The 25,110-nt window shown below is 31.2% G+C and overlaps 1 protein-coding gene and 1 pseudogene across 1 annotated transcript; one reads left to right on the plus strand and one right to left on the minus strand.

Moving 5' to 3' along the window:
- Nucleotides 1–30: 30 nt before the first annotated feature.
- On the plus strand, nucleotides 31–13,127 carry LOC148200075 (uncharacterized; annotated as a pseudogene).
- A 1,885-nt stretch (nucleotides 13,128–15,012) lies between these two features.
- On the minus strand, nucleotides 15,013–17,810 carry SPX4 (SPX domain-containing protein 4). The gene is made up of 3 exons (XM_047323107.2): nucleotides 17,417–17,810; nucleotides 15,810–15,975; nucleotides 15,013–15,623 (listed from the first exon to the last, which is right to left on the minus strand). The coding sequence occupies exons 1-3, from the start codon at nucleotides 17,699–17,701 to the stop codon at nucleotides 15,139–15,141; spliced, it is 936 nt and encodes a 311-aa protein (XP_047179063.1). The 5' UTR covers nucleotides 17,702–17,810; the 3' UTR covers nucleotides 15,013–15,138.
- Between the last annotated feature and the right edge of the window lie 7,300 nt (nucleotides 17,811–25,110).

Below are 25,110 nucleotides of genomic sequence, written 5' to 3' on the forward strand. Positions count from 1 at the left end.
AACAATCAAAATTCCTATCGTCGTCCAAAGATGAATGGGACAGTCAAGGCCGCTAATAAAAGGATATCAAGAGGAATATACCTTCAGTTACCTCACATCGGTACGCATATCGACTGGGGCAATACCTTTGGCATGTGGAACAGAAGCAGTACTACGCTTCGAGGTAGAAATCCCATCCCTACAAGTGTTAGTGGAAACCAGTTAGAAGAAGCAGATGGAGTTCAAAACCGGTTTGATCAGCTCAATCTTATTGAAAAAAATTGACCGCAACATGCCATGGGCAACTATACCAGCAAAGGGAATTCCAAGAAGGTGAATTGGTCCTAAAAAAAGATTTTGCCAATACTAAAGGATCATAGGGGCAAGTGGACTCCAAATTATGAAGGTCCGTGTGTAGTAAAGAAGACTCTTGGTGGTGGTGCATTTATTCTCACCAGAATGGATGGAAAGGGGTTACCTTTGCCAGTTAATTCTGGCGCAGTAAAAAAATTTCTAATGATTCCATGATAGGGAATGCTTTTAAAGTGGAATTGACAATATTATATTATTCAATAAATCTTTTTTTCATCTTTCAAAATCCTTCCCGAAAATAATAAGCATCACAGGCATTCACAGGGTGCGAGCTTGTCCTTAAGGGATGTCGTGGATTTAAAACAAAAACAGAATATATAATATAATATTTGGGGCTCACATGATTTTTCACCCATACATTCATACATTCATCATAGTGTAGGCATCATCATAGGAAAAGCATGGCACACCATGCATCGCCAACATTCAACGGGAATTCGTATTTTCGATAGCATACAGTTCAAGGAAAATACATCAGTGACGAAATTCAGAATTTTCAAATAAAAAAGAACAAAAGGAAAAAATATGTTTCGAGATTGTCAAAGCCTAGTTTTCTTTCTGGCACCAGAGAACTCAAAAAAAAAAAACAAAAGAAAAAGGTTTATGCATCTCTTCAGCGAAATTCATAGGGCAAGTACACCTCTTAAGCGAAATCAAAGGTGATACCCCCTCCACAGCGAGATTCATAGGGTTAGTACACCTCTTAAGCGAAATCAAAGGTGATACCCCCTCCACAGCGAGATTCATAGGGCAAGTACACCTCTTAAGCGAAATCAAAGGTGATACCCCCTCCACAGCGAAATTCATAGGGCAAGTACACCTCTTAAGCGAAATCAAAGGTGATACCCCCTCCACAGCGAGATTCATAGGGTTAGTACACCTCTTAAGCGAAATCAAAGGTGATACCCCCTCCACAGCGAGATTCATAGGGCAAGTACACCTCTTGAGCGAAATCAAAGGTGATACCCCCTCCACAGCGAGATTCATAGGGCAAGTACACCTCTTAAGCGAAATCAAAGGTGATACCCCCTCCACAGCGAGATTCATAGGGCAAGTACACCTCTTAAGCGAAATCAAAGGTGATACCCCCTCCACAACAAGATTCATAGGGCAAGTACACCTCTTAAGCGAAATCAAAGGTGGTACCCCCTCCACGAGGTTCCTGCCCTCATCATTCAAGTTATGCGAGGTTCCTGCCCTCACCATTTAATTTTACGAGGTTCCTGCCCTCATCATTCAAGTTATACGAGGTTCCTGCCTTCACCATTTAATTTTACGAGGTTCCTACCCTCACCATTTAATTTTACGAGGTTCGTGCGCCTCACCATCAAGTTTTACGAGGTTCCTGCCCTCACCACTTAATTTTACGAGGTTCCTGCGCCTCACCATCAAGTTATACGAACAAAGTTCATAGGGTATGACACACCCTCCACAAGTGTCACGGCTTTTTCAGCGAGGTCCACAAGGTTGCCACATGCTCTACCAGATAAGCTTCGAGGTAACCTCTCTCCTTTTCTTTAGACCCGAACGAAATTAGCGTCTTTATCTTTATTTAGCTTTTACTGTGATAACACAAAAACTCTAAGGTTCATGTTATCCAGCAAAATCCAAATAAAGAGGGGCAGCTGTCAACACCCAATTTCGTCCGGGTAAGTAAATATTTAAAAATAATAAAAAAATATGATAATAATAATTAATGGTGGGTAAAAAGGGACAAAATAATGACTTTACTACAATATTTTTGAAATGTTAGTTTAATATGGTAAAAATTTGAATTAATATTATGCTAATAATCATGAACAATAAATTAAAATAGTATATTAACATAATTTGTTGCATCAGTTTCTTTTAAAGAGGAAATTATGATTTTCTGACAATAATGATAATCAATGTTTTGAATATTATTTAATTTGTTTTCTAGCAACCATGGCAATTATTTCCCTATTTTGTTTTATTGTCAATTAATTCACAATTAAGGCAAGATTTCCATAATATTGCAATGTGTGTATATAAATATGCACTCTGCCATAGAGAAAGAGAAAAGAAGAAAAAATAGAGAGAGACACTATGGAATAATGGAGATAGAAAAGGTATAAGAGAGTATAGAGAAAAGTAATTTATCACGCTAGAGGAACTCTGCCAACAGAAATTACCAAGGAAGAATTAGAGAGTATTGAAAGCTGAAAAGGTACGTCATCTTCACACCCTCTTTTTTTTCTTTTTGTTGCAATTTAAAGGTTTTTTCTAAAGGTTTTATTTTTTTTATATACAAATGACGTTCTTTTAAAAATCATGATTTTTGAAATATAAGTACGCGTAGACCTATGGTCGGCTTCTTTCCTCTTTCCCACCATTCTTAAAAATAAAAAAAAAATACAAAAATCTTTAAAATAAAAAATATCAATCTTGTTAAACCAAATCTTTTTTTCGGGTTCACTCTTCAAAAATCCAAATAAATCTATAATATTTTTTTTACACAAACTCACAAACCTTTTTCTACATAAAGAACTACGTGATCCCTGATTGTCCATTAAACGGATGTACGTAGGACCAAGATCAATTCTTGTCGGGTTCATAAAACAAAAAATATATTTTTGTCTCTTAATAGTTTATTTATATTATTTTTTTTAGGGAAAATTAAACATTTAAAAAACCACTTCAATCTTTATACATTTAATTAAAGGTACTGCCTTTGGGCAGGCGCGATAGGGTGCTAACACCTTCCTTACGCGTAACCGATTCCCGAACCTGAAAATCTCTTTTCGCAGACCATGTCTTATTTTTTGGTTTTCCATAGTTTTTCCATAATAAATTATGGTGGCGACTCCACGAATCTTTTTCTCAAACCCGTTTGTTTTTCGGGTCGCTATCCCGTCGCGATCTCGGTTGCGACAAGAAGAAAATATGTTTTAAGCAAGCCAAATTGTCTTCTTACCCATTTTTTGTTTATCTTTACTAAGAAAGATGAAAAGAGATGAACCCCACCTTTTTTGTTTGACTAAAATATTCACATATGCATACATCGAAAATTAAGAAGGTATGAGAAGAAGCAAACATATGTATCATTAGTAACACATAAAGATAAGATCATTCATAGAATTTAAAATAAACATACCCTTAAATTGATATTTTATTTTTTAAATAATGGCAAACAGTCAGTTAAACTAAGCCTTATAAATAGTGATGATTGAGAAGAAAAATGAAGAGAAGTAGAAGAGTTGACATTTGGAGGAAGAAGGAAAGAGAGGGAGTTGAAATGATTGATGAGTGTGGTGGGGTGTTCCCCATCATAAAAGGCTACCATAAGATGTTAGGTGTATTGTCACCTTCTCTCTGTTTCTGTAGTGTTGCCTACTGAAGTGGGTGCTCAGTCTAGATACAAACATTGTATAAGCTTTCTATTTCCTCATAGGTTTTCGATATTTCTTCCTTTTTTTATGCCGGTTAAGCTTCTAATTATTTATATATGTAAAATATTTTCTACATGTGTTTACTACGGTCAGATCAAATTTTACAAAACTATACTACTTTTTGTTCCATAACTTTGATAAAGTGTTAAAAAGAAAAACTATAATTTAGTTTAGGAAACTTAATTTTTTATAACAATTTCAAAACGAAAAAAATACTTAATTTTTTTAATTTAAATTATTTCTTTTTTAGTCTGGAGATTGAAAATAGATGCATGGTAAATTTTAGAGCCTAAAAGTTATTTCTATACACCATCAATAATTTTAAAAAGAATTACTGTAAAAGTTAACAAATTTATTAACCAACTAAAATTTCTTTACACTGTTAATCCACAAACTATTGACATAAGTCATGAAGAAAGAATGGATTAAGGTATGTAATAGACTAATTAAGATTGAGATGATGATAACATGAAGGATTAAATGAAAGAGAAGTAATGTGAAGGTCTTAGATAGCAGGGTGTGTGTCTTAGGTTGGTTTGACCTTACGGCTTCAACAAGAAACATTTGAAAAGGGGCTATTAACAAACCTTTTTATCATCACTCAATCACATTTATTTTGTTACTTTAAATGTGTTGTATACAACTCTAAATATATAAAACATGTTACATACATTTAGAAGTCTAAATTCAGTTGCACATTTGACATTTATTTACAATGTTTAAATTAGGTTAAACTAAAGTTACAAATGTAAATATATTTCTCTTAAAGTTACAAATCTAAATATATTTCTCTTTATCGATATATGTCAAACAAGTTTTGATGCTTACGTTGTGCTTTAAAATTAAGATGTGAATATAGTTCAAAATACCAGGATAGAAAATCAGGTTATTTTTATTTTATTCTAAAAGTAGTTCACCAACATGCAAATCCTAGAGCATGTTGTTGATGTAGCAACAGAAAATAAGCTTTTGAAAGACAATTACCAACCTCCAAACTTCTTCTTTTTCACTCTTTATATAGTCCTCTGAGTTCATAAACGGGTACACACTCGTCCCACTAAGTTAATCATGGACAAAGCAAGCACTAAATATGCTTTTAATGTTTAAATGCTTAGTTTCATTTGTTGTTTTGTTCTTTTCCTCAATAACATGTCCGAACTGTTTCACTATTGTTTTTTCCATTTTCCATAATTTTCCATGCATTTAGACCACCAGTGAATGTTCATCTATATGTTTTATGTTTTAACTATAAATTACATGTTCTATGGATTAATGCATGTTCTATTTCTTAATGGATGTTCTATGGATATTGATTAGTGATTGCATCTTTGAGATGCACATTATGCAGATCTGTATGTACTTGAAAACTGTTATGTAGGTCTGTTTGTGCTTGAAACTGTTATGCAGGTCTGTTTACGTGGTTAGTTTCTTAAGAAATACAATAATCTGTTATTCTTTCGTGCAACTTACCGAAGGCTTTTGCCCCTCGGTAAATACCCATCTCAGGTAATTACCGAAGGCTTTTGGCCCTCGGTAATTACCGAAGGCTTTTGGGCCTCGGTAATTACCGAAGGCTTTTGGCCCTCGGTAATTATCGAAGGGCAAAAGCCCTCGGTAATTACCGAAGGGCAAAAGCCCTCGGTAAATGTTAGCGACAAGGAATTTACCGAGGGCTCTTTGGCCGTCGATAAACCTTCGGTAATTACCTTTTACCTACGGTTTTGGGCTGTTACCGAGGGTTTCTGGCCTTCGGTAATGTCCTTCTTTTTTGTAGTGATATATCCATAAACCACTCAACCCATAATAAAATTTACCACTCAATACATTCTAGAACAAATTCCATTAATCCTTAAACATCCCAAATTACTCAAACAATATTATTTTTCAAAAATACTGCACCCCAACAGCTTTGCTAGCACCAAAACCAACCTACCACGCACCAGGCTGTTACACTAACGCCTTATCAGTCTTTAACTTTATCCCAAACACAAACCTACACTTAATTCACACTCAGCTAGCCACTACCAAACACAGAATCAAATGAGAAAGATTAATGATTCATATACCTCTTAATAATTGTTTTTCTAGGGTTTGTGTATGCTTTTGTGTCTCGTTAAAGACTTGTCACTTACCTTTTTGAAACATCATGATGATAATGTGTAGCACCATTAACGTGTACTTCTAAGGTCATGATGTTTGAAATGACAATTTTCGATCTAGGGTTTTATTGTTTAAAGTGACAAAATGATTTTGGTAGTTTTTGCGCTCAAACATTTTGTCTACATTGTTTCTAAGTTATGAATTATCTTTTGTAGGATTCACTTGTACTCTCTATGTTTTGTCAGTGTGTTCTACGGTTTTGTCTTCCTTCGTGTTTGTGTTTTCATCCAGAATTTTAATCCTCTAGGATTCTTCCTCACCTTTCAATAGGTTGCCAATAGGTTTTCTGCCATGTGCTAAAGGAACTAAGTCCCAAGTATGTTACTTAATGAGAGCATCATATTCTTATTGCATTGCAGCAAACCAATGAGCATTTTGAAGAGCTTGTTTGATAGTTTTTGGTTCAAAATGAGAGAGTAACAATTCTAGACTTAGATTTGGTCATAGGATGAATATTAACTAGATTAACATTGGGCTAACTAGGATCAGTAGTTGTGGCAAAGGGTGTAATACCCAACACAAATTAGGAGGAAGAAAGAGTATGGAATGCGGTTACTAACACGTGAGAAAAATTAATTGAACTGCAATTAACGGTCAAAAATTACACTGAATCAAAAAATAATTCGCAGAACTAAATTGAACTAGAAATTAGTTCAAACAAACTTAACCAACTATTTTTTGTTCTTACAAACTGAAATCAATTATTATTTAAAAACCTTGAAAAATAAAAAGAAAATTAACTAAGTAGATAGGAAAGATTTATTTTACTCAAGATAATAGGTTCTCCCATAAATAACAAGATTAAAAATTTGAGATGAGATAGGTCGGCCTGGGTAGGTCACGAAAAATGTCGAAACAAGTTGGGGTCAAAATTTGGTCGAATTTGGCCAGGATGAGCACAATCGAAACTCGTCGAGTCAACCTCAACCTAAACTTGGCCAAATTAGGTCGGGAAGACCACAAACGAAACTCAGTCAAGTCAGTCTCGACCGAAATTTGCCCAAGTCGACCCCGGTCAAAAATTGGCCAAATTTGGTTGCATGACCATGGTTTAAATTAAGGCTGGGCATAATTAACTTAGTTACAGTAAACTATAGATAATCTATACTGTTTTGAACTATAAAAACTGAACTGTTTTTATAAAAACTGAATTATACTGCTTTTTGGTGCAGTTTAGAAAAACTAAACTTTTTCTATTAAGAGTATAGTTAACTATTTTAAATTCTGAATTGTATTTTAGGTTTGATTTGAAACTTTTACTTGTTTCACTTTTTTTTTTCCAGCATCATAAGAAAATAAGAAACAAATAAACATGGTCGAATTATCTTTTAGATTATATATATATAATATGGAAAAATAAATAAATAATTGTTTTTAGAGTTTTTTATAAAGTTAACTATAATAATTATTATAATAAAATAATATTATTAAATTTATACTAAAATTCATTAAATATTTTAAAAGAACTAAATTTTATTAAATTGTAATTATAAATCAATAATTATTTTGTAAATTAATAAATATATATATATATATATATATATATATATATATATGATATGGATAAATAAATAAATAACTGTTTTTAAAGTTCTTTAAAAAGTTAATATTATAATTATTAAAATAAAATAATATTATTAAATTCATACTAAAATTCATTATATATTTTAAAAGAACTAAATTTTATTAAATTGTAATTATGAATTGGTAATTATTTTGTAAATTAATAAAACTAAATATATTTGTAAAATAAAAAGATAAAAATGTGTGTATGAGAAAATAATTATAAAATATAATACAATTATATATATATTTTTCTATTTTGTGTGTGGTGCAAGCAATGATTAGTATTTTCTCTATATTACAAATATTCAATATTATTAATATATAAGCAAGATCGGTATATGTACGTGAAAATTTGTTAGATTTCAAAATAATACAACCCATGAAATAATTGCAATGAATACACAGTTTTGTGTTTCAATACGCTTTCAGTGTATATAAATAACAATGTATTGATTTAGTACAGTTATTAGTTAACTATATAAGTTCCGTTTTTTAAAATTAAACTATAAAACAGTTCAGTTTAATCATTATCTTAAATAGTTCAGTTTCTTTTAGTTTAGTATAATATAGTTAGTTATAGTTTAGTACAGTTTAGTTTGATTTGTCCAGCCCTAGTTTAAACTCTGTAGAGTCAGTCCTGACCGAAAATTGGCCGAATTGGCCCTGGCCAAAAATCAGCCAAATTTAGCCAGGATGGCCACGGTCGAAACTTAGTTGAGTTGGTCCTGATCAAAATTAGTCAAATTCGACCTAGTCAACCCTGATTAAAAATTAATAAAATTCAGTTGGGACGATCATGAATGGTCGAAACGGTCCCAACCAAAATCGATGAAATTCGGTCGAGTTAGCCCTGACCGAAAATTGGCCAAATTCAATCAAGTCGGACATGGTCGAAACTCGATCGAGTCAGTTTCAGTCGAAATTCAACTGAGTCCCCCTTGTTGAAAATCGACCCAATTTAGCGAGTCACCTTCCGCCGAAAATCGATCAAATTTGGCCGAGCTAGCCTTAACCAAAATTTGATCGAATCGGTAGTAGCTAAATTGAACTACAATTTTAGAAACTCTGAAATAAAAAATATAAAAAAAAATAGTTTTAAATTAATGAATAATTAAATGAAACGTAACTTTAGAAATTCAATTTTCTAAAACTGAACTATAAAATGGTATAGTTTTTATTATAGATAGTTCAATTTTTTATTTCAATGCAGTACAATTAATTAATAATTATTCAGTTTTTTAATTCAATATAATACAATTAATTGATAGTCAGATCAATTAATTTTGTCCATTCCTAATATTTTGCATAAGTAATTCCTTTTTTTTAATATATTCAACGAGTAGGATTTTTAGTTACGTTAGATTTTAGGAATAGTTATTTGAAAATTTAAAGAAATAGAATCTATATTAGAAAAATGATATTTTCACAAATAAAAATTTGACAACTTTTGACAATGCTGAGGTGCATTTTACGTGGTGGCTTTCATTTATTTTTTTAGTTTTCAAAAGCTTTTCCACAGTGGCAGAGGAAGGGAGAAACCTTGTTTTCATTTTACCCTGTAATTATATTTGGTAAAAAATACAACTTTGTATTATTTTACTCGTAGAGGATGCGAGCCCCTTTTCGATTATTCATGAAATATACAGCTGTTATTCTTGATTTATTTTTCTGCATTTTTATGTGCACTTCATTTTATTCACCCTTTTGGATATTACATCTGATATTGTTTACTTTGTGATGTCCTTTGGTTAGATTATAGTTTGTTGGAGGAGGTGAAGAGGGTGGCTGAATCTGCTAAGAGAATGAGATCTAAGTATGCAACCAAAAGTGTCTCTCAAACTTTTTAACAAGGCCCCATTGAATGACTATTTTAGATAAACATACATAACATAATGAAGGGGAGCCATAGCTTAAGACACAGATTTTTGTGTTGTGTTGCTTGTGCCCATTCCTTAAAATTTGTCACTCGCTCGTTAGCTCGCTCAACCTCATCCTAGCACCTAACCTGTAAAACTCAAAACCATCAATTCAACAAAGCAAAACCTTCACTTTAACCAAACCTAAAACTTTCCCGATCTGACAATCAAAACATTTTTTCAAAGTTCAAAACCACCTCCATGCTTCAAACTAATTCAACAACTCAAACTAAAAATGTCGTTGCAATAGTTGCCTCAATAGATCCTCCGATTCCCCGAATCACGAAAACTAAAAAATCAACATCTAAAATCGTGAAAAATTAACAATCTCGCTTCCGAATTCTTGACTTGAGAAACCATCAAAAACAAAAACTCGAACCTCACCTAAGAATTGAGCATGAAAACTTTCCCATCCATCTGATGCCCAGTAACCAATTATGCACAAAAGAAAAGAAAGAAGCAACATAGAAAGCAGAGCTGGAAACAAACACCACCTAGTGAAGTTTCTTGACCGATCCAGAACCACAAACAATTAAAGAAACAAACAACCCAAAATCCCAATAAGAGTATGAAGCAACCCTCCAACCTCTCACGTGAAGACAACAGGGAAAGAGGGTTTACACATTTCAGAAAAAGAAAAAAATACGTGACACTCCGTTAGTTATCTTAAACAAAATTTAATGTCGTTGACTTTTGGAGGATTAAAAATTATAATTTCTTTAAAAAAAAAGCATCATAATGAAGCAAAGTTTGGAAGAGGAAGAAAACCCAAAAACCTTTATACTTTGTGTGCGTGTTCAAACGTTATCTAAATCTTCTATAAATATAAATGTTTATTTATAAAGATTTTCTTTTTGAAACATCACCCTGACATAAGTTCTAAATTTTGCACTAATCTAATTAATCATTCATTTAAAAAGACTTTGAGAATTATGGATATGTAGGAAGAATAGAAAGTTAATATGACTCCCATGGAAGCTTTGTTCTTTAAGTGTCATCTAGTGATACATATTATAGCTAAATGCAAATCTGAAGCACATGACAACGTATAAGTATTACACATCAACGTATATGCAATTAAACTTTTGTTAGAAGTCTCACATCGATTAGAAATAAGATGATTTCATAGTATATCAGTGGGTGCAAATTTTACTTTACAAAGCGTATTTTTGAGGTTGAGTTAGGTTTAAAGTTTACTTCTTAACATTCCATCAGAGTCATGCATTTAAACTTATCCCAACAATGTTTTTTTTTGTTTGTTGAACATATTGTTTCATTTGTTATCAGATTATCCATTAAAATTCATTTCTTAACAACTTTGATGAAGGAATAATTAATTGGTTTGATGACCTTCAAACCTAAAAGTTTTAGACATGTATCACCGTCATGCATTTTTCTTTAACAAACAAGGGTTGAGTTTCTTAATTTGATTGATTACATACCTCTACGTCTCAACATGAATGCAAAAGGATCCTTGTATTTGAAAAGAAGGAATGCATAATTGGATGAGGAATCATTAGACATTAACTTAAACCTTGCTTTTCCTTCATTATTAGCTTAGGTTCCTAATTCGTGTTGCAAAACATTTTACAATCAGGTGAGAATCATATACACTTATTTCACTTTATTATATCATAATCTTCATTTATGATTACTTTTATTCTAATATGTGACATAATGTTGTAGGTTCTCAAAAGTTACGTGAATGATATTAATAATGGATTTGTTGTTAGATTATTAGATGATTGTAACTCGTTCAAGAGTAACAAGTCCAAAAAGTTTAAAATAGTTAAACTTGTTGTAATTTGTATTATTATGTTATAACTTGTCGACTCAATGTGGAATTTTTGTTTTTTTATTCAAAGCACTCTCTCACTTTCTACAAACTTTTAGCAACTTTTACTCGTCAAATCTTCATAGTTCTAGCTCATTTCGACCATTTTGTTCTCTCTCTTGCATATTCTCCCTTTTTTATTGATTTTTTTTTGTTGAGATGATTCGATGAAAGAATCCTAGTGTAAGCACTTTTATTTGTTGCACAAGTTAGAGACACTGATCACGAGTTTCAATAATGTGCATCTACAGAAAAACATGAGAACCAAAATATAAAATACGCAAATAAAGATAATGAATAACTTTAACAAAGTATATAATGGTGTTATTTAGGAGGTGGATTATTCAATGTTTGATGAGAAAAAATTATACAAAAGTTTATGCTTGAAATATACGTATAAGTTAAGTGTCTTATTGGTTAGAGACAAAAAAATTGAATATTTTATAAAAAAAACTTATAAATTCATTATTTTAAGATTTTTAGGTTAAAAGTGATTTTAAAACTTTATTTAAGGTGTTTCTATTTTTTTTTTTGTTATATATTCTTAATAATTTTTTTTGAAAAATTCATTAATAATATCATAATCAATTATTCATCTTAATATCTAATAATACAAAGATAATTAATTGTTGTCCTAACAACGATATAATAAGAATATTACTATTTATATTTTCTTAATAATTTTTTGTCTCAAATGCAATATTTACATTAGTTTAATCTAGGGTTAAGAAAATAATATTATATCAACTTAATTATTAAAACTTTTTGTGAATTAAGTAAAAGTGGTATATTGGTTCAGACACATTAATTTATTATTTAAATCTTTTAATACTTTGTTTAGAAAAATAGTTATATGGGACAATTTAGATTTATAATGATGGTAGGAGTCAATACAATATATCACAACCTTGCAAGACATCTCTTCTACCTGTTTAGATTAAGCACCAAAGGTAATAATGTGTGAAAATTAATATAGGTTACAATCATAAAAAGTACGTGGGTTCTGGAATCATATTATATTAAGGAGTCGAGGGTCATTTCTCACCTCCCTTTTCCTTTTAGCATCTCAAAAAATATAGTATTTCCATTTTATCCTTAATAAAACATATTAAAAACCTTAATTATACTTTTGATTCTCCTCCCCTTCTTTTCTTTTCCTTTAGAAGTCACAATGTTCCTCTTTTCATTATACATATTAATAATGAGTTCAAAGTTACACAATGTTCCTCTTTTCATTATACATATTAATAATATGAGTTCAAAAGTTTTTAACTTTGATTGAAGTTAAAAACTTTCATATCATTGAATGATTTTTTGTTACTAATTGATAATGTAAAGATAAATACTTTAAGGGTTAAATATGTTTTTCGTCCCTTAAATATCACACGATTTTGGTTTTAGTCCCCACTCAAAATTTTGATGGTTTTTAGTCCTCGTAGTTTTGAAACTCTTAGTATTAGTCCTTAAAAATGGATGACGTTAAGTTTTAGTAGATGTGGCAAACGGCGAGGCCAGGTTTGATGCCAGCTGTCGTGCTACGTTGTTTCATTTTTCAAATTGAACCTAACTTCGTCTTCTCCGGCGTTCCAGAAGCTTCCTGTCTCTGCCCTCGCCCTTCGCCGTGGAAGAATATGATGACAGGAACAACCTCAGAGCTCACAGGTATGGTGGGATGAGTATCTATGATGCGATTGTGGTATGATGGTATAAGTATTTATGATGCGATTGTTGTATGATGGTATGAGTATCTATGATGCGATTGTTGTATGATGGTATAAGTATCTATGATGTGATTGTTGTATGATGGTATGAGTATCTATGATGTGATTGTTGTATGATGGTATGAGTATCTATGATGCGATTGTTGTATGATGGTAGGCGGGTCTCTGACATAATTATTATATGAGGTTTGTTGAGTGCATCAAAGTAATTATGCATGTTTTATAAATGATTGGTTGCATGTTAGCTCACCCTACTTGTCTGTGTTTGTGTTTGGGTATGTACGATGATCGTATAATTCGTTATACGGGAGCAGATGAAGGAATGTCGTGTGACTCAGTGTCAAGGAAGGGAGAGATAGAAGAATAAAGTAGAAGAATTCGAGTTATATTTATGAATTTGTAGTTGAAATCTGAGTTTAAAACATATAGATATATATCAACTATGAATTTTCAAGTGTAAGATTATGGGATGTTACCTTAAATGTAATGCTTCAATATATAAATTATGAATTATCAAGTGTGAGATTTTGGGATGTTACAGTTTTCAGCTCTTACTCTGTTTTAATCGATTAATACTAGGTTTAATCGACTAAAACAGTATGATTTTGATTCTGAATATCAAACATACAGTATGAAAGTATATGGAATCAAAACCTACTGAAAATGAAAATCTAAGTCCTAAACATCTAACTATAATTGTTACAAAAACTTTCTATAACAGTATAAGTCTTCAAAGGATCTACTTGAATCTTGATATCTCTTGACTTGAATTGAACATCATCAAAACTTCATCTTCATTGTTTTGCTAACATTTTGTTTATCATTTTTATCTTATTTATCTATAAATGGGGCAATTGAACATGTGTTTCTCTTTTTGAAGACATAATATATGTCTCCTGAGATCTCCGTAAACTCCATTATGTGTACAATATTATTCATACATATTTTGACCATAATTCTTATACTTTAAAAATAAGGATTTTAATAATTGAATTTCCTATAATGATAATTTAGCATTGGCCGATAACTGACACAAACAAATAAAAATTTACCATAATTAATTAATGATGTCAAATTTTTGCGATACACACCATAAACTAAAATTATAAACATTAATTTTTGTAGTATCTGTTTTTGAAGGTGAATGTCAACTCTTCGTCATGTGGGTTAACATTCATTTAAGCCAACATTAAATGAAATTTACTTTTAATATTCATTTAGTTTACAATGATATATATAACTGACTCCATCATTGATAATTTACAGTATGGTAAAAATGACTTAGTAACAACGAATAAAAATTTCAGAGTCAATAGATTAGGAAAAAGATGAATAATGCAAATCAGGACAAAAAATATCTTAAAATTAAATGTTTCTAAATTTGAGAGTCTATAGTCTTTTTTTGAGGATAATTCTCTTTGTCTTCTACCTTATGTATTTATAGCAACAAGTGACAATACAAAATGTGAGTTACTGGGTGCATATTTATATTTGCATTTTATATTTAATTTCAAAATTTTAGTTTTCATATTTAAATAGTTAATTTAAAATAAATTTATGACAATTGAATTTATTTGAAAATTAAATAATTGTAAAAAGTTATTTATAACGCATAAATTATTCTTGTTATAATATTTTGTGGACGCTGTTGAAATTACAGTTTAATTAATTTAAAGAATATTTAAATGGGCCAACAGTTACATAGGAAAAAATTGAGAAAAATATCTGAAAAGTGATTTATGTACATGTTTTGTAATCAACTTTTGATTTGTATAATCCTTTATCTCGAAATAATTAAAAAATTGTTGATGAACCAATATAATTTGTTGTGCTATTTTTTCTTTTTGGTGCTAAATGGTCTTTCAGTATGTAAAAAAGAATCTTATGACTCTATTCAACCCTCTTACAAAACCAATTTATTACTTCAATTTCATAAACTTAAAAAAGTAAATACAAATAAAATTCCTTTAGGTATTTTAATAAAAATAATAATAATTTATTTAGTATCCAATTTGTTGTAACTCAATAGTTAAAAATGCCAGAGCAAGTGCATCTCACTAGTAAACATGTTTTATTATATATACGAATAGAAAGATGTCATTTAATTTAGTTTGAACTAACAAGGTTGAAAAAGCAATTCAAAAGAAGATACAAGAAGCAACCATAAAAGAAAACTTATCCTACACAGAATTGGCTCCCTCTTTGCCAGTGTTGGCTTCATTCGGCAAGGTCGCCGGAGAATTTGCTGCCGAGTTTTCAGCTGTTACAGCACCGGTGCCATCACCATCTTGGTTGCTAAAGAGGGAAGAAAAGGAAAATGGATTGGAAGTGGAGCTTGCTTTCTGAAGACCCTTTATGGCTCTCATAGCAGCAAGAGTGCTACGATATATGTACATGGTTTCCTCCCCAAGAGTTGAGGATGCCTCAGGTAAGGCATTTGTCGCGCCATCTGCCGGCGGTCTAGCCGGATTTTCTGGAGGGGGAGAAGATTGGATTACTTCTGCTTGTAGGGGAAAGAGAAGTTCTAGATTTTCCTCACATTCATGAACTAGTCTTGTGAGGGGTTCAGTGGTGAAAAAAGGTTGACGAAGAACAAATTGTGTAAAAGGCAGACGCAACAACCCACCAGTTCTTTTATCATACTTCTTCAAAATTTTAATTAGTCCTGTGGGAGTTATAATAGGTTAATGTCTTAAGAATGAACAAGTACCTAATTGAAACCTCATCAAACACACAACATGAATCAAGTAATATGTATTTGCCATAACAAAAAACCTTATAGAAATGGCATTTTCACAGGAAAGTGTAGACTTATAGAAAAGATAGATATTAGATTACTTCGATTATGTACCTGCAAAGTTTAAAGAACTGTAGTTTTTTAGGAGCACCATTTCTCCATGGATGGTAACCAAGTCCTTTCTGATGTCCATCATTTCTTCACTGAATTCACAGTCAGATGTGTACATTTCACTGTGGCTGCTTTTATCTTTAAGACGCTCGATTCTCTCTTTCAGCTCCTGTTCAATGTTTCAGGCAAAAATCAGGGAAGAAACAGAGTTGCCTGTTTTCAGTAAATGGTATTACAAAGCGATATATTTTATATTGATGTGTTTTCCATGTAACAGTTGGATTCAGTACACAATTCATGACTGAAATATCGATAATTAATCCTCTAAAGTAGGAAAAACATACATTGGATTATCTCGAGACATCCTTAAACATTGTCAATATAGTTATGTTTTGTGCCATGGAAGATTCCATGTCATCTCACGTTGAACTAGGATAAGTTTTGCACTAGATGATAAGCTTCATGCAGCTTGCAGGAATAACATAGAGGTATCTAGTATTAATAATGCTACAACGGTATGAATCAAATAAATTTATATCTGCTACATATTAGAACAAGTTAATTCGTAAGAGTTACTTGTGTCATTTTATTTTTCATTATAATGATCCAAACTTGAGAATCAAATTGTTTGAAGAAAATCAGTATAATTTGTATGGCTTCATAGGAGCTAAATAAGACACATTGAGGAGAAAACAAAGATAATATATCTCAATTATAAGCTATCCATGAAGAAACATGCTTACCTACCATTTGTAAGTTAGTAAAATCTATAAATTCTATAAAATGACAGACAATTGAATAGTGGGATTATAAAAGACCGACAGATAGTATTGATTCCATTCACCCTTTCAACTAAAAACTATTATACAAATTTGAATTATACCAAGGTTATGTCATACTATATTATTTTGTATATTCCTTAAAAAAACCTTGAAGAAGCTACATGGTATCAGACAGCCCTAGGAATGCTTCTCAGCAGAACCCAACCAACCCAACTAATTTTAAGGTTACAAAATAGTTTAGTAAAATTTTCTTCGTATCATCATAAAATTGAACAAGCCAAGACCTTTCTAAATACCCAATTGTGCAAATACAATTTCCTGACTACCAATTTCTCATTTTGATCGAAATTAAAAATAGTGGATTAGGGTATTTTTTTCTACATAATGTCTAAGAACGTAACTAAGTTAGATACATGTTCCAATTACATTAAACAGCTTAAAAATGAAACCTTTCTGACTTCTAAACAAAAGGGCACTTTGTATACCAACATCCCATAAAAAAGCATGCCTATACATATACCAGATAAAAATTAGGGTTTGATCAAACCCAGACCTTTCTCAAATACCCAACTGTGCAAACACAATTTCAAGGATTTAGAGAACAGTCCACGATTTCACCCACAAAAAAAGTTTTAGACTTTTCAACCACAACAATTCCGGCCACACGAGCTACATTTCCATGCAATTTTCTTATATATTAAAAATCGAAAAACGAAATTCAAAGCCCTGCCAATTTACAAATAATCAATTTTAACAGAAACTAATAAGAATAAGAAAATAAAAGTACAGAGCAAAAGATGAAACGAAAAAAGAAAGTGGGGGAAGAACCTGAAAGCGGATAACAAACTCTTCCTCTTTGTCCACATAGAAATCATTGAACTTTTCAAGCTCTTCATTGAGAATCCTGACAAACCAAGCCTGCAGGAGTTGTGGGGAAGAGGGTTGTTGGAGAAGATGAAGAGGGAGATTGATGGGGGTGGTGGTGGCGGTGGTAGTGGTTGAAGGAAGGTGGTGATTCAGGAGTTTCTTCAATGGTTTATAACAGAGGAACTTATCCCTCCACTCAGGGATGGTTTCTTCCAAATGGGTCTTGAACTCTTTCCCAAACTTCATTGCTGCTGATTGCGAGTGATCACACTTCAAGATTCCAAAATCGGATTTTGGTTTGAGATTGTTGCATACCTAAATAAGATGGGATTGGTGAAAATATAGTTTTGTTGTATGATGAGTGAAAATATCACGAAATTCATTACATTTTTATTTACTCTTCACTTATTTCTTTCTATTTTTTTTTTCTATAAACAAACATTTCTATTTATTTATTTTATCTACTTACATTTATTCTTTTATTTTTCTTCACTTCATTGATTTATTTCTATCAAACCGATTCTTTTGTCTTTTCCCATAGGTCAATAGGAGAGAGTGTACAAAAAAAATTGTCCATATAATAAAAATAATATAGAAATAAAATAGGTTTAATCACTATTTGTTTATTGTATTTCTTACTTTAATTTTTTTAATATGTTTAAGTTTTTTTATGTTCTAAATACAAAACTAATATTTTAAGTTTTATAATTGTAAAATACCTTTTTTTTTTGCGAAATTAAAAATACTTATTTTAATCCCTCTCTTAAAGATTGTTAATTTTTAATTTTCTTTTCTAAGATCCAGAGTGGGAAATTGGAAAGTAGGTGTTTGTGAGTGGGAAGGAATCTAAGAATGTTATTTAATGTGAAAGTTGAATGAATTATTTATGTGAAAATGTTGATGGAATGTGATGGTGGACATGAAGTATCTTTGCCCATCATCATCGTCATATTATAAAGACTTACCAATAATATCAAATACCACCTACCAACTCTTACACTAAGTTGTTTCACTCATGGCCGGTTTAGCCGTTTGATTGAAATACTTGGGGAATCAAAAGTTTCTAGAAAGATAACAAAATATTAAGTTATAATTTAATGCCTTGTTGCTATTAGAATTTTTTTTATTAGAACGCTAGCATAGTATTAAGATTTTGAATTTTAAATGAGATAATGATGATAAAACCTAAAAGTAATTTGTGTCTTAAACCATTTTTTATTAACAAGTTGAGAATAATAATAAAATTAAAATAAAAAATAATTTAAAAAATTAAATTCCTATATTACATTATTTGAATGATATAAATGTATAATAATATTATAATTTGAATTATTAATATTTATGAATTAATAATTTTACTAGGTTTTATTTTGAATAATTTTCATAGTAAAAGTTTTTAGTCTTTCAAAATTTAAGATGTGAAAATGAGTTGTGTTTCGTCGGTCAACATACTAATAAAAGTGATATACGAAACAGTTATAATTTAACATATTAATATAGTATCAGTGACAATATTGTTTGTTGGGTATATTGTTTGACTCGCTGTGGGGACTGATATCAGATTACCCATTAATGTCTAGTTTCATACTCGAAATGTATATACCGTGAGGGAGTATGTTGGAAGTTCCATATCGACTAAAGATAAAGTCAATTTATTGTATATAAGTGAGTGAAACCTTATCTTATAATCCAATTTTGTAGGTTGAGGTAGAATTAAAATTCATTTCTTAAGATGGTAAGATATTAGAGAGAGAAGAATCATAGTTGATAAGCCGTTAATATGTTTTATTTTGTTTTTTTATTTAAAAATAAAAATAATTAAAAAGATTAAATTTTATATATTATGCTTTTATAAAAAAATATATAATATTATTATAATTTAAATCACTATCCCTTACAAATTAAATTCTAATGATTAATAAAGTAAAGTAATTTAATGTAAATATAATAATTATTTTAATTTATTCAATGAAAATATTAATTAACCAATTAAAAACTTAAATATTTTAAAAATAAAAAATTAAGAAAAAGAAAAAAGGTGATAGGACAAGTTACAACTTATAATCAAATTTTTTTAGAGGACCAACCGAATTCAATTTATTTTTGACAAACAAAAATGAAACAAACCAAAACAGTTAAACTAACCTGTTTTACTACTCCTAATTAAAATTAGATTGAACTCTTTAACCATTGATTCCAAATATTGTGTCAAACCCACTAATTGGAGGCCATGCAAATCTACAATAAAAGTTTTACCTTGAATGGTTAAAGAAATTGAAAAACAAAATATTAAGACAAGCTATCAATGTTCCATTCCCTAATATAAATTTATGGATTTTTTGTCACTTTATATTTTTTCTATAAATAAAAATAATTGATATCATATAAGGTAAAAAATAATGATACTCGATTGTATAGAAATTAAAAAAACAAAGACAAAATAAAAGTATATGATTAGAAACACATTTCAAATTAAATAAATATTTCACTAATATATACAAGCTTTGTACTCAAATTTTGTTTTTTCAATTTTGGTGCCACTTATTTTCAAAATAGAGATATCTAGTCCCTTATTCTTTTTTTAAGTAATTTGGCTGCAACCATCTAAGACTGTTAATACATTTATACTAATTTTTATGTGGAACTCCAATTCAATATTAGAACGAATCATTTACTTCCATGGTATCGATTATGATTTTTTAATTGTCTATATATTTTTTTATCATGCACATGTCATTTTGTGGTTAACAATTTTTGTTTGGAAGTATCTATACTTAAGAATTTTCCATTTTAGGAAGTTCCCATACATAATCAATGTTGTTTTGCCTTTTGTCATATGGCTCACTTTTTTTATTCATGGTATATTCTTGCACACACAAAATTTAATATTATTATAAATTTTGACTACGAAAGAATTATTCCCAAGTATATTATATTTTTCATTAATCTATATTATCTGTTCAATTTGCTTCATATATAGCCCTTTTAAGAAGAAAACAAAACTGTTTGTTTCATTGGTTTTACTTAGAGATCTTCAAAACCTAATTAGTGATTATTACCCTAATTTTAATATTTATTTATCATTATGATGGAGAGACTAATCAACCATAATTATGAGTAAAAAATATCTCTCTTATTCATTACATAACATTTTGTTAAATAATTATGAGTAATTCTACTGTTGAATATTTTGTTTTGTTGCTATAATATGTTTGAAGATGTAACTACTTAATTATACATTCCTAGTAAACTATGTATTAATATCATCCATAAATAATGAAGGTAATAGATGAAAGTTATAATTTAACAAATTTATTGGTAAAAAATAACATTTTATATAAAAGTATTGAGAGTGAAATTCACATTTTATAATCAATTAACAAACTATCATACAAATTAATGGTAATAATTAAAAAATTTTCAGGTTGTGATCTAAATAGGTACTCTATCAACATCTCAGTATGTTTATACTTTCTACAATTAAATAATGTGGTTCACATGAATTTCTTAAAAGCAAAATTAAGACAGGTAAATAAGTTAAGAACAATCAATTACAGCGAAAAGGACGAATATGCATGTCTTTGACTTAGATCCACCTTTGTTTTTGTTTGGGTTATTTCTAAATTCCGCCATTTTTTATGTACCTCCTTTTTATCTATTTGCACCCAATAAAACTTTTAATCCTTCAAATACCCTTCGGTAAATTAGATTTAAACCATTAACCATTTCCCCTCACATTGAGTTTCCACTATTCCCAGCTGTTACTTCCTGTACCATATTCCAACACTTTATCATTCAGAAGATGGAAATTTTTAGATTTGAAAATATATTTTAAATTATATAATATATTTTGGATTTGTAATTCGATAGGTACTTTTCAAGTCTAGAAACATAATCTAATAGACATATTTGGTTTATAGTTGAAGATGTATTAAAATTTTCACATCGAATAAAAATAAGAAAAATAATTAGTATAGAAGTAAAATGACTCAAATTAATTGTCTAAAGTTTGAGTTAAAAATGATGTTCAAATCTATAAGTTTGTTTATATTTTGAATTGTGTAATTTGAAATGTGTTTACAAATCCAATAATATATTCTAAATTACACCGTCGAATAAACATTGACATATTCCAAAATATAATCAAGAATCCGAAATGTTTAGAACATTTAATTACAAAAAATATTTGTATATTCTAAAATTGATCTTTTTAAAATAATTCCAAATCTAAAAATGCCTTTTGAAATACCTAATATGATTTTAATATTGAGTAATTCCATAGTTATATACGAATTAGAAATTCCTTTCAAAACATTAATTAAAAATAAGTAATTTTATATCCTGGGTGTTTTAAAAAGTATTTTTAAATTCAAAATATATTTTCTGAAACAGACAATATATAAAAATATTTTTCTGAAATAACTATTTTGATAAATATTGATATACTTTACGAAATATCTAATCTAAAATATAAAAGTACTTTTCAGATTTAGTATTTCAAAATATATTTCCTAATCCTAAATTTCAAGAATACCTAATTTGAAATGTATTCTTTTATAGTTCCCCAAGTAAGTGTTAAAAATACACAAAACAGAGTTGTTTTCTGTTACAGTGTGTTTTGTGTATAAATATACATTGTATCACTCATTTGAAAATAATAAATTTTGAGAGTTATGCAGTTTATCTGAGTGCTTTTGTAAGCTTTTAATCGATTGAATCTGCGTGTGGTGGTGCTCCGTCGTGTGTGGTGGTGGTGGTCTGAGGAAGAGGGTCGAAACCCTAGCAGAGCATCGCGTGCTTCATTCTCTCTCTGAATTTCTACTTCTCTCTCTGCATTTTGAATTCTCTCACTAGCACAGTGCACATATTTCTTTTAATAAGGGAAAGTAATTGTCTGAGTGTGGTTTTTTACAATTCTGCCCTTTATTCTAATATGGTATTAGAGCATAGGTTGTTTTCCTAGGGTGTGCGTGAAGTGGGTATTGTGTTCTGGAGGTGAGTGTATCCAGAAGTGTAGAAAAGAAGGGTTCTTTGACTGTGTATAGATCAAAGATTTAGAAAGAGTGTTGCAAGAAAGGATGGTTGGAATTGGAGGAATTCAGGGGTCACTACCCATGTTTGATGGCAAGCAATTTGCTGATTGGCGGATCAAGATGTGGGCTGTGTTTGGTTTTCAGGATGTGTTGGAAATCATTGAAGATGGAGTGCTTGTGTTGAGTGAAAAGGCAACCCAAGAACAGAAGAAAGAACACAAGATGCTGAGAAATTGGATAGCAAGGCCAGATTCTTAATGTATCAATGTGTAAGTCAAAAGATTTTCAACAAAATCTCTAATGCAGCCACTGCAAAGGAGATTTGGGGCATGTTGATGAAAACCTACGGTGATGGAGACAAAAATGCAAAGGTGAAACTGCAAGCTCTAAGGAGGAAGTTTGAAACTCTGATCATGAAGGAGAATGAAACCGTGGCTGAGTATTTTGATAAGGTGCAGGAGTTAGTAAACAAAATGAGAGCTTGTGGTGAAAAGGTGACAGATGAATACATTGTAGATAAAGTTCTGAGAACCCTAACCCTCATATTTGACTATGTGGTGACGGCCATTGAAGAAACTCGGAGAAAAGAGGATATTGACAGTGAGGAGCTACTGCATTCACTGGAGGCTCATGAGTTATGCCTCAATGAACGCAGGCAATGCCAAGAACAGGCCCTGCAGGCCAGATCACAGTGGAGAGGTAAAAAGGGCTTCAAGAAAGGTGAAAAAGGAGGTAAGAAAGGAAAATATTCTCTGGACCAGCAAGGGGAAGAGTCCACTGAATCTGGAAAAGAAAAGAAATCAAAGAATGCTGATGGAGAATGAAAGTTTGATAAGAAAAAAGTAAAATGCTATAACTGCCAGAAACTGGGTCACTATGCAAAGGAGTGCTGGAAAGGTGAGGAGGCCAAAAATAAACCTAAGAGGGCTAATCTGGTCCAAGAAGAATCAGATTCAGAGGAAGTGGTTTTGATGGCCTATGATGATGAGAAACAACCAGAAAGCACTGTTTGGTACCTTGACTCTGGCTGTTCAACTCACATGACCGGGAGAAAAGATTGGTTTGTGAGAGTGCAGAGAGTAAAGAATAGAAAGATCAAATTTGCCGACAACAGTAGTTTGGAGGCAGAATGTTTTGGCAGAGTAGCATTGAGGGGTGAAGATGACAGAGAAGTGGTCATTGAAGAGGTACTGTATGTACATGGGTTAAAGACTAATTTACTTAGTCTTGGACAATTACTTTAGAAGGGCTATGTGATGAAGATGGAAAACAATTGCCTTAGCATATTCAATCAAGAAGGAAAAGCGGTGATACAGGCTGAACTGTCACAGAACAGAACATTTAAATTGGTGATGGTGGCAGTAAACCATCATTGTTTTACTTGCAGCAGAAGAGGAAGATGAGTGGCTGTAGCATCTCAGATTTGGGCATCTAAATTTCAAGGATCTATCAATGTTAAGTCGGAAGAAATTGGTGACTGGCTTATCAAAGGTGGACATTCCAAGAACTGTTTGCAGAGAATGTGTTCAATTCAAGTAGACCCGTGGCAGTTTTCAAAGGTTTTTACCCTAGAAATATGTAGAGAAAATAGAAGTGGTATATTCAGATGTTTGTGGCCCTATGCAAGTAGAAACACCTGGTGGCAGTAGGTATTTTCCTCTATTTTTAGATGATTAGACCTAGAAAATGTTGGGTTTATCTCTTGAAGAGAAAAGGGGAGGTGCTGCAACATTTTCAGCAATTCAAGAATATGGTGGAAAGGCAGAGTGAAAAGAAATTGAAGATACTGAGAACAGATGAAGGAGGAGAATATATCTGCACTGATTTCAGGGAATATTGTGAAAAAGAAGGAATTGTTCATGGAGTTACTCCTTCCTACACGCCTCAACACAATGGGACAGCAGAGAGGAAAAATAGAACAATTCTAAACATAGTAAGGTGCATGTTGAAGAGTAAGGGGCTGCCTAGTTTCTTATGGGGTGAGGCTGTGATGACAGTCACCTATGTATTAAATTTGTCTCCAACAAAGAGACTTAATGATGTCACACCAAAGGAGGCTTGGTCAGGAGTGAAGCCAAATGTGAAGCATCTGAAAGTGTTTGGGTCCCTATGCTATAAACATGTTCCAGAATAGTTGAGAAAAAAGCTGGATGATAGAGGAATTCCATTAATTCTGATTGGGTATCATAGTTATAGGAGGATACAAGTTATATGACCCTGTAACAGGTACTGCTTCAGTCAGCAGGGATGTGAAGATTGATGAAATTGGAGAGTGGCAGTGAGAAGTGAAAGAAAAAGAAAAACCAATCATTGAGTTGGAAAGTGAACCTGCAGTAGAATCAGAGGCAATGCAAGACGGAGGAGAGTGTTAGGAGGTCTTCTCAGGGTTACTCAATTGCCAACTCATTTGAGATACTATGACCTAGCATATGATCAACTATCTCATTAGAAGGTAATTTTGTTCACTTTGCCTTAATAGCAGAAGTTGAACCAGTTAATTTTGAGTAGGCAGTGAAGGATGAGAGATGGAACAAGGCTATTTAGGAAGAAATTGGGTCAATTGTGAAGAACCAGACCTGGGAGCTGACATAATTACCTCCTAACAAGAGACCCTATAACACT

Source organism: Vigna umbellata, chromosome 4, assembly GCF_029865625.1.
Source record: "Vigna umbellata cultivar VRB3 chromosome 4, Vumbellata_1.0, whole genome shotgun sequence".
Classification (NCBI taxonomy): Eukaryota; Viridiplantae; Streptophyta; class Magnoliopsida; order Fabales; family Fabaceae; genus Vigna; species Vigna umbellata.

Bases quoted from the DNA above. Each gene is read 5' to 3' on its own strand.
- SPX4 (XM_047323107.2), bottom strand. From the start codon at position 17,701: ATGAAGTTTGGGAAAGAGTTCAAGACCCATTTGGAAGAAACCATCCCT. The intron at 15,976-17,416 runs GTTCTTCCCCCA...AACATTGAACAG, and splicing joins AGTTTGTTATCCGCTTTCAG to GAGCTGAAAGAGAGAATCGA. The intron at 15,624-15,809 runs GTACATAATCGA...TAACTCCCACAG, and splicing joins CAGTTCTTTAAACTTTGCAG to GACTAATTAAAATTTTGAAG.